Source organism: Ranitomeya variabilis, chromosome 2 (assembly GCF_051348905.1).
Source record: "Ranitomeya variabilis isolate aRanVar5 chromosome 2, aRanVar5.hap1, whole genome shotgun sequence".
NCBI lineage: Eukaryota > Metazoa > Chordata > Amphibia > Anura > Dendrobatidae > Ranitomeya > Ranitomeya variabilis.
This window is the reverse complement of record NC_135233.1, coordinates 965,812,806-965,824,347: the sequence shown is the minus strand read 5'-3', so window position 1 is coordinate 965,824,347 and position 11,542 is coordinate 965,812,806. Positions and strand designations below refer to the sequence as shown.

Sequence of the window (11,542 nt, the reverse complement as noted above, 5' to 3'; positions counted from 1 at the left end):
CTTTTCTGTGTGTTGGTGTGTGTATGTTTGTATTTGTGTGTTTTGCTGTGTGTTGCTCTGTGTTTTCTTGAATGTGTGTGTGTTGCAGTGTGTTTTGCTTTGTGATGGTGTGTGTATGGTTATATTTGTGTGGTTGTTGTTCTGTGTTTGCTTGTATTTATGTGTGTTGCTATGTGTTGGTGTGTGTGTGTATGGTGTATTTGTGTGGTTGTTGCTCTGTGTTTGCTTGTATTTATGTGTTTTCCTGTGTGTTGGTGTGTGTATGGTGTATTTGTGTGTGTTGTGTGTGTATGGTTGTATTTGTGTGTGTTGTGTGTTTTTTTCTCTGTGTTGGTGTGTGTATGGTTGTATTTGTGTGTTTTGCTGTGTGTTGCTCTGTGTTTGCTTGTATTTGTGCATGTTGCAGTGTGTGTGTTGCTGTGTGGTGGTGTGTGTATGGTGTGTATGGTGTATTTGTGTGTTGGTGTGTGTATGGTTGTACTGTGTGAATTATTTACACAGACTCGCATGCTTAAGAGCATCAGAGCCCATCGGCTTTCTGTATGTTGATGCTGGATCATATGCTCCGTTTAGGTGCATGGTATAACGACGATTGTGTTTACATTTATTTTTGGTGTTGGTGTAAATCAGATGCGTTCGATAAATGAATAGACAGACCCCCCAGATGAGGACACCAGTGGGAGCAGGAGCCTGCAGGGAGCGACACATGAAGTCAGGAGGCCACACTTTAATGAGGTAAGGTTTCTGTCTGATCAGCCTACAACTGGCTTCCCAAAGTTTGCGAAACATTTTATTACCTTATTTCAAAGTTACTAATTGTTATAAAATAAAATCAAAATGCCACCAATAAAGATATAATGATATTTCTCCATGGATCTATCTATTGTCATTCCAAAGAGTGCACAGCAATAAGGAGGACATCTACCATGTTGTAAAATCAGTGACCTCTGGATCTTTCATCGCAGCAATCTAGGCCACTGACTGTGCGACACATGCACTTTTGCAATAAAAATTATTTATTTGTATCAAATATAATGGGAAAGTGTGTTATTTAGTATATTCCACATGTAAGTGTTATTCTGGAAGTCGTGGCCTGTGTGGTTATAGATGCATCTGTATGGTCATATCGCTCATCAATGCAATCTCTATACAGCGAGTCTACCTGTACTTCCCTATAGCATGACTGACACCTTAGATGTGTACACCGTGCGGACCTGGACATGTGCCTGTATGTGAGATATACAAAGCTCTGTCTGCCGTTTGCATTCATTCAGTCCTGTAAGAAAAGTGCCCTTTATTTAGGTTTTGTGTTTTAAAAGTAACTGGAAACAGGAGACAATACGGCGTGTAGGTGTCACCCCATACATATCACTGGTGTGTGGGGGGAACATAGAGACCGACTTCTACCAAAAAATAACCATTTACACGTACAATTGGCCAATTGGCTGCAGCTATCAGACTTTCACCCGGGTCGTCAAGTTACAAGAAACTAGTGTCTTACCAAATGTTTATATATTCAGAGTCTTCCCCAAAAGAAAATGTGTGAAGGATACAAACTAGTTTTACTCTACAATAAGATCGGATCTATCTATCTATCTATCTATCTATCTATCTATCTATCTATCTATCTATCTATCTATCATCTATCTATTATCTATCTATCTATCATCTATCTATTATGTATCTATTTATCAATTATCTATCTATTATCTATCTATGCATCTATTATCTATCTACCTATTATCTATCTATCTATCTATCTATCTATCTATCTATCTATCTATCATCTATCTATTATCTATCTATCTATCTATCTATCTATCTATCTATCTATATATCTATCTATCTATCTATCATCTATCTATTATGTATCTATTTATCTATTATCTATCTATTATCTATCTATGCATCTATTATCTATATATCTATCTATCTATCTATCTATCCATCTATTATCTATTATCTTTCTCTATTAATTATCTCTCTATCAATTATCTGTCTGTCTATCTATCTGTCTATCTGTATTTTGCAGAATTTGAGCACTATTTGAATTATTTCTCAATTAGAACACTCAAAGTCAATCCATCGGCTGGATCGTAGAAAACTTCAAATAATCTCTCCAACATTCTCACACATTTGCAAAAAAGTGTGTGTGTGTGTGTGTATGATCTGTATTTTAATTGTGTTGTTAGTATGATCGCTGAAATAGCCTGCAGATTTCCTTACCCGCTCCACAGCATTTGTGTGCGTGCATGTGTAGACATTTACACCTATACATGTACATTAATATATATGTATGTGTATATACGCATATATTACAATCACATATGTATATATGTACACACACACATATATATTCTCATTGAGATACACATATTTGTATTCGCAGCAATACATTTCTGAGTTTCAGGTAAGTACATAGTCAGAATGTGAAAAGTGTTTTTCAGACAGTGAGAAATCTTTCCACAGCACTGAACTTTGCACACAACATCGCGACTCACTAGAAAAAAAACTGTAACGCTTAGTTTACTAATAAATTATGAGGAGATCTGAAGAATGTGAGGAGTGTGTAATGCAAAAAATGTAATGTGTAAACATTGCAGATCTATTTGCATTCAGAGAAAATAAGAGTCAGCTCTCCAGCCAGATCCTGCATAAGAATAACAACCTGTAACAAACTCACTTCTGCTGCATCTTCTCTTGCATCAAGCTCTACATATGGTGCATGCATGGGTAAATATGTGTGCTGTGTGCATGCATGTTATATATGATGATCAGTGTGCTGTGTGCATGCATGTTATATATGATAAGTGTGCTGTGTGCATGCATGGGTAAATATGTGTGCTGTGTGCATGCATGTTATATATGTGTGCTGTGTGCATGCATGTTATATATGATGATAAGTGTGCTGTGTGCATGCATGGGTATATATGATAAGTGTGCTGTGTGCATGCATGTTATATATGATAAGTGTGCTGTGTGCATGCATGTTATATATAATGTGTGCTGTGTGCATGCATGGGTATATATGATAAGTGTGCTGTGTGCATGCATGGGTATATATGATAAGTGTGCAGTGTGCATGCATGGGTATATATGATATGTGTGCTGTGTGCATGCATGTGTATATATGATAAGTGTGCTGTGTGCATGCATGTTATATATGATAAGTGTGCTGTGTGCATGCATGGGTATATATGATAAGTGTACTATGTGCATGCATGTTATATATGATAAGTGTACTGTGTGCATGCATGTTATATATGATAAGTGTGCTGTGTGCATGCATGGGTATATATGATAAGTGTGCTGTGTGCATGCATGGGTATATATGATAAGTGTGCAGTGTGCATGCATGGGTATATATGATATGTGTGCTGTGTGCATGCATGTTATATATGATAAGTGTGCTGTATGCATACATGGGTATATATGATATGTGTGCTGTGTGCATGCATGTTATATATGATAAGTGTGCTGTGTGCATGCATAAGTATATATGATATGTGTGCATGTATGTGAATATGTGTGCTGTGTGCATGCATGCTTTTATATGTGTGACTGTGCACATGCCACATGTAAGTCATGTAGGTTTGCAGCCTGGTTATTGTAGTTCACATCGGACAAAGATCAGAAGATTTAATTCTAAACAATCTGCAAATTTAAAAAAATATACTGAGTCCTGCTTCCACCTCTAGCCAAATACTTAAAATGCCCTTTATGCAATGGTGGTATATATATATATATATATATATATATATATATATATATATATATATATATATATATATATATATATATATATATATATATATATATATAAATAAATTCTAAGACTATTTTCGTAATCAACACTTTAGGTGCATAAAGACATAATAAAAAGTTTGATAACATGATATTTCCTTGCACCTATTTAGTTTTAAGCTGAAATAATGCTACAAGAGAGAAACGCAAAAAAAAAAGAAGACAAAAAGAAAGCCAAGCAGTGCCAGAAAGCACCAGGCAGCACAGTGTTGAGTCTGAAGGGGGAGCAGGCTGCAACCTGGCGTGTGCGCAGGCGCACTGCGCGCTCCCCTACAAGCCTTTCAGCGAGAGCTGTCAGCGGTGACGTCCATCATCCCGGGACAGCCAATCAGAGCGCGGCGGTGATTGTTCGGCTCTCTGGGCAGTGTCTATGAATCTCTATTCAGCGCCTCGGTGCTTCCTGCTGCTGCTTCTCAAGCACTGGGGATTCCACTTTAGACATAAAAGAAAAAAAAAACTTGGAAAAACTTTTGAGACAAAAAAAAAAGTATTTTTTTTGTTGTAATCCTGTCCCCCCACTGCCAGGTGATTGCGGCTATAGCTGCAATGAGTGTGGCTGCTTTAGGGAACACAGTGATGGACCCTGCTTTTTCCAAACGGAATCCGACGCTGAGAATAGTAGACTTGGCAGGAGCCCATCATCATCATCATCACCATCACCATCACCACCCCCCTCAGACCATGACAGGCTTCCCCGGGTACATGGGTCATCCCCACTCAATGGCTCACGTGCACCCTGGGGAGTTTGCTGCTGCGACTGATTCTCGCCTGGGGCCAAGTCCTGCATTCCGGCCGGAACACATGGGGCACCATCCCGCGGCCCTGAAGCTCAGCCCTGCCCATAGCCCTCACCACCATCACCACCACCATCACATGGCAGCAGGCCCTGCTGAGGCTGCCCCCAGTCACACAGGAGCACTGGTCCCGTCTCACTCCGCCAGTGTGTCCTTCTCAGCCCTCCCAGCTCAGGCTATCCCCGCAGGTAGGGACTTCTTACTAGGGAGAGATCTGACAGTCCAAGTGATGCCAGGTCTCAGTGATCAGCACTCCACAGCATCTTCTCACCATGGAATGTTTGTCTCAACAACAGGTAGCTACCCTGGGCAGCATGGCCACCACACGGATCCTGGAAGCCATCCCTACTTTTCTGGACCCCATCATGAGCAGCATTCCCATGCAACCCCAGGTGGCCACCAGCCTCTAAACGGACAGCTAAGATTGGGGCTACCTGGAGACATGTATGCCAGGTCTGATCATTTCACCCAACCAGTGTCTAGGACGGATCCTTTCTCCTCTGCAGCTCTACACAGTGGCTACAGCAGTGGCATGAACCTGAATATGAATTTAGCTCCTCACCACGGTCCTGGAGCCTTCTTCCGCTACATGAGGCAAGCCATCAAGCAGGAGCTCATCTGCAAGTGGATAGAGGAGGACCAGCTGCCCAAAAAACTTTGCTCCAAAACTTTCAGCACCATGCACGAGCTGGTCACACATGTCACCGTGGAGCACGTCGGGGGTCCCGAGCAGTCCCACCACATCTGCTTCTGGGAAGAATGCGCCCGAGAAGGAAAGCCCTTCAAAGCCAAGTACAAGCTGGTCAACCACATCAGGGTCCACACGGGCGAGAAACCCTTCCCCTGCCCCTTCCCTGGCTGCGGGAAAGTCTTCGCCAGATCCGAGAACCTTAAGATCCACAAGAGAACCCACACAGGTCAGTGCACAATTTTTTATTAGCAGCTCTTTATAATTGTATTATTATTATTATTATTATTATTATTATTATTATTATTATTATTATTATTATTATCATTATTATTATATATAGAAATCACGTGTCGTACATATACTTAGTACATATTGCCTTTGACCATTACACAGCATTGAAAGAAATTGATTACAATCCCCAGAGATATTTTATGGCCACTTCCATCTTGTGATCTGATTGATTTAAAGCTCTGGGGATTAGAAATGAATCAAGCTACTAAAATAAAGGAGGTAAATAGATTTCTGCACGTGGTTGTAAACTTTCATTCTACCTAATTAATATTTATGAAAAACACCAAACAATTCATACAGGCTCCACAAATGGGATTTTATGGTCAGGAAAGGAAAACTATTTAAGTGTGGATTACTGTGTGCTAAATATATTCATTTGTCATTTTATCTGACATCTTATTTTATTTATCAGTCTGTAAGGAGAAAAAAATCTGTTTTGCATCTTTAAATAACACATGATGCCAGATAGAAAAATAAATGGATAAAATAGATTTTTTTTTCTCTTTGTAGACATATATATTCATTCACTTATCTATTTTCTATGTCGAATAGAAATTAATTATAATGCTCAAGCTGATATATAGCATTATATGTTCTTTATATATTATTTGTATTAAATAATCATGTACAGCATTACATATGATGAGATAATGATGACCTAAGTGCATATAGACTGATGTATTTTACAGATTCTATCTTGATGTCTCTGCCTCCAGCATGTCTCATTCCTTTGCTTTCTAGCAGTGTCTGGTTGCTTTGCCTTCTATTCCATTCATTAAAAAAAAGACAAATTCTCAAATTCTCAGTCTTACTGGTAGTTGTGAACAGGTGCTACTATGCATCTTGAAGAACATGTTGCCTTTGATGACAGACTGTCTTTCAAGTAAACAAACTTTCCCTTTTTATTTGGAATCTCCTATTCTACAAGCTTGTAGTGGAAAACAATCCTCAGATTCCCAAATCTACATTAAAGGCGAAAAGCTTAGAGGAGAAATAAAACATATTTTATATATCTGGAGGTTGTAATAGATAGAAAGCTAAGGCTCCATTTAGAATAATTGGGAACTTTAATATTACATTTTGGAATGGACTTTATAATAAGAAACAATGTCCCCTGTATTCATAACCATGTGTGGAAACTGGAGAAAATGTTATCAGTATAATAGCTAAATGTACATTTAATCAATTATCTATCTATCTATCTATCTATCTATCTATCTATCTATCTATTATCTATCTGTTTATCTATTATCTATCTATTCTATCTATCTATCTATCTATCTATCTATCTATCTATTTTCTATCTATTACCTATCTATTTATCTAATATATGTCTATGTCTACATTTAATCAATTATCTATCTAATCTATCTATCTATCTATCTATCTATCTATCTATCTATCTATCTATCTATTATCTATCTATTTATCTATTATCTATCTATTCTATCTATCATTCTATCTATTATCTATCTATCTATCTATCTATCTATCTATCTATCTATTTATCTATCTATCTATCATCTATCTATTAGCTATCTATTCTATCTATCTATCTATCTATCTATTCTATCTATTATCTGTCTATCTCTCTATCTATGTATCTATCTATTATCTATCTATCTATCTATCTATCTATTTTCTATCTATTACCTATCTATTTATCTAATATATGTCTCTCACACACTCATACATAATCCCTATGCATATAAGCACAGTGTATTTTCCAGTGCTGCAGTAAAAGATACCTAGAAATTAAGAATATATATGAATATTCCTATTTCTCCTATTGTACAGTTGAAGCCCTGCAGCACAGACATTAATGAATGGCTACATTTACTGTTACCGAGAGATATTAATACACACTGCACAATCCCACACTTAATATGGACGATTTCCCATGAGATTCCCAAGTTAGGGCTCGGATATAATATTATAATGTGCTTGACTGGTATTTAAGGTATTTAAGGACAACAGATGGAAAGCAGTTTAGTTCTTAGCAGTTCATACAGTGGGTTTAAGCCTTGTGGTAAATTATTGGAAGAAGTCAACAAAAAGAGTAGTTTCAGAAACTGTGCAGGTTCCAAAGGAAAATTGCAAACAATAGCACTGTCTGAGAGGATACACACACACACACACACACACACACACACACACACACACACACACACACACACACACACACACACACACACACACACACACACACACACACACACACACACATTAGAAATGGGAAGTCACAGTCACAATCCCTGCTTGTTTGTAGAGTATTCTGCAAAATACAGTAATATATGTAGTATATGTAAAGTTTCATATGCGTGTGGTTTGATGAGTTATTATTGTGTTTAATTTATAACTTTATATTTTTTTATTCTCCTGCTTTCATGCAACTTTTTGGGACAGATATTATTATTGTATTTTTCATTATTATGTTTCAATATTTAATGTGCAATTCTAGATAGGCACAAATGAGCACTAGAGGGATATTTTAAGAAAAGTATATGCATATACCTTTATATATATATTCCTATTAACTAGTAAACGTGCACTTGTTAATTGCGAGGATTGTTGGTAATAGCTACTGCTATATTATTACCATTTAGGATTACAATGATGTTATTTATTACATATAAACAGTAGGATAGTATTTTATACATAAATATGATTCATATATACATACATTATATCTTTAGACAATATTATGACTTTTATTATTTCCTTCAAGGCTCTTGTTTAATTATTTTTTTTCTTGCTCTGCGTTTTTCTTCCAGGAGAAAAACCCTTTAAGTGTGAGTTTGAAGGCTGTGACAGACGATTTGCCAATAGTAGTGACAGAAAGAAGCACTCGCATGTCCACACCAGCGACAAACCCTATAACTGCAAAGTGCGAGGCTGTGATAAGTCCTACACACATCCCAGCTCCCTGAGAAAACACATGAAAGTGCACTGCAAATCTCCACCTCCAAGCTCAGGCTATGAGTCCTCCATACCTTCTCTGGTGTCCCCATCCTCTGATTCTGGACAGGACCCTGCAGCTGCCCCCTCTCATTCCGAGCCAATATCATCTTCACAAGCCAACCTGAGCGAATGGTATGTGTGCCAGAGCTCAGGAGCAAGTGGCATCCCCACCCCACCCAGCCACACTCCTTCACCTGAGCACAGGAAGGCCTCCTACAACAACTGTGAAGCTAGGCCCAACTACTGACTGCTCCCAGCCCAGAGCAACTCTCTTATTTTATAGAGAAAGAGCTTGCCTGCCACGGGCAACCCAGAACCAATGAAAGAGAAAGCTTATTTGATATGATCACAATTAAAACCATTGTGTATAGTGTGTGATTGAGTATGAGGTCAACATTGGACCAACACCATTGGATCCCTCCATCTGTCTATGCTGTAGACCTACAAGCTTTACCTTGTCCAATCTTCTATTCACCTTTCAGGAAAGCCCATCACCAAGGAACCAAAGTGTTTTGTCAAGGATTTGTACACAACTGAATTCTATAAGTATTTCCAAAATGTGCCCTCATAATGTGATGCTTAACTCTTTGTCAACTGCAGTGCTAGTGCTTTTTATAAAGTGTTTGTTATTTTAAGTTATTTTATTATATATTTTTTTTCTACTGGTTTGTATAAAATTCCAATAAAATATTTTAATAGGTGTCATGTTCAGCCGGGTGTACATATATGTATAAAAGGATTCTATAGAGTATGCTGGTATGTATATATTTTCTTTTATGTAAAGGGGCCAAGAGTGGTCACACTTTGGGAATGTGTAATTATTTTATTAAATTTGCCACTTTTTTTTTTTTTTTTTTGAAGAGCCATGAGGTGTTTCTCAGTATTCTTAAAATAATGTTATTGTACAGACAGGACAATGAAACATGTTTGTGAAGTGTCTTTTAATTCTGACTTACAAGAGCTTATATCATGTTCTGTTTAATAAACTGTTTTTGTACCATGGACTGGAGCATGAATCTGATTTCTGGGGCTTCAATGTTCATATTTGAGGTATATTAAAAAACAAGAGGAATGAGGAATAAATACAACCTGGGATTGCACTTTGATTTTCTTCTGGGAATGTCCTCTATTCTTCGTGAGGTTTGGGATACAATGTAGCTGTACTCCACTTTATCACCAGAAGTGTTAGATTGTTATAAAGCAGTGATAATGAGTCATTGATCAGTAAGTGCTATTAGGAGAAATGGAATCTCAGGATTTAGCTCTCTCAGGTCATCCTGACTTGACCATTTCTCTTCTCAAGATGGTGACTGTGGGTTCTCCATAGCTAGAAAATGTATGCAGAGCATCTGCAGAACACTTTGCATATGAGAGATAAGATCTGCTTCCCATTCTTGTCTTTGGGTGTGAATTTCTCAAACTGTTGGCTTCTATAGACTAATCACCTTTAATTTTTCATTTCCTTGTTACAGATGTCTGCCCTGTTGCTCTCAAGGTAATCTAGACAGTCACAGCTGAAAGCTTGAATATTATGCTTTAGACATCAAAGCCTCCCTCTACAAAGAAGTATTCTTCTCAACGGTGAATCTTCATGGTAAGTTAGGATTTCTATGGCAATAGGCAAGTCATACTTAATTCTTGAAAGGCTAAGTCTGGAGCCTGTGCTCCCTTTTCAGGGAGGACATAATATTTACGTCTAAAGAAGTCTTTCTCTTGTGTGTACACGTAGATATTTTTTTTTTGGGTTTGACTCCGACTAAATCATTTAATTTCCAGTAAACAAAAAACACGCGAAAGGGGGCACTTGTTCCAGATCATAATAAAAATGGATAATAATGCCGGAGAAGAAAAGGGGCCTCCTGAATTGAGGCGTCAGGAAACTTTTGTTTCTGCTTTTCTTCACTGATCAGAGAATTCATTTTGATTTGATGGCCAAGTTTCAAAAGGCAAGGAAATGGTTTTTAAGGAGAAGAATGGAAGAAAGGACTAATCAAGTTCGGGTTGTTCAAAGAGTCTGGTTTTGGGGTTGAAAGTGTGAGTTTTATGGTGCATCAGCATGCCACGTTAGGGTCTCTATGGTAATGAGCACAGCAATAGCAAGCTGCCTTCAAAGAGGCACACTCCATTTGAGACACAGTCTATTAAGATACATTTGGACTGACCTTTGGTTTCTTCTTTTTTATGCTTAATACAGCAGATTTTATATTTAATATATAATGTAATTATCAGCCTTTTGTGATATATGTGATTTTTGTGTGTATATATATATATATATACATACACTTAAAATATATATACATATACATAAATACAGCAGCACTGCCTAAATGGGTGCAAATTGCTTCATATCAGATATATAAAAATATAACAAAGGAGGCACCACATCCAAAATAGGAGGAACTAAGGATTTCTACTCTTTCTTTATTTAGAATGTGCTATCTCCTTTTTGGATATATATATATATATATATATATATATATATATATATATATATATATATAAACATATATATACACACCGATATATACAGTATATATATATATATATATATATATATATATATATATATATATATATATATATATATATATGCCTATACACTCACACACACACACATATATATATATATATATGCATGTGTCTACAATAAATATATTGCTTATATAGGATAATAGTGTATTATTGTTGTTGAAAGTAATGATATTTGTTGCATACTATATGAACCAATATAAAAGAGCACATGCGACAATTCTGATTGTTTGGGATTGTTCTGCCCCTCGGCCACTTGCACACACTTATGTCTATGTCCATCCCTCAGCCAGGTCTATGTATATATACTGGCTGATAGATCTGGGTTCTTTTAACCCCCTCATTGCTAGGGTTGGCTCAGTGGTCTCTGGCAGAAAATGGGATAAAGGCTATGTGCAAGTAATTGTCTTGTTGTTTATTTTATCCAAGTACCTCTATGAATAGGAGAAAAATAAACACGACGAAAAAAAAA

The 11,542-nt window shown here is 37.1% G+C and overlaps 1 protein-coding gene across 2 annotated transcripts; it reads left to right on the top strand.

Annotated features, from left to right (window-relative positions):
- Positions 1-4,121: 4,121 nt before the first annotated feature.
- LOC143808302 (zinc finger protein ZIC 4-like) lies at positions 4,122-9,543 on the top strand. Of its 2 annotated transcripts, XM_077290820.1 has the most exons (3): positions 4,177-4,786; positions 4,895-5,515; positions 8,355-9,543. In XM_077290820.1, exons 1-3 carry the CDS (start codon positions 4,351-4,353, stop codon positions 8,786-8,788), a joined length of 1,491 nt encoding a protein of 496 aa, XP_077146935.1. In that variant the 5' UTR covers positions 4,177-4,350; the 3' UTR covers positions 8,789-9,543. The 2 variants fall into 2 exon arrangements, with proteins under 2 accessions (XP_077146934.1, XP_077146935.1); XM_077290819.1 differs by having other exon boundaries at positions 4,122-5,515.
- The last annotated feature ends 1,999 nt before the right edge of the window (positions 9,544-11,542 follow it).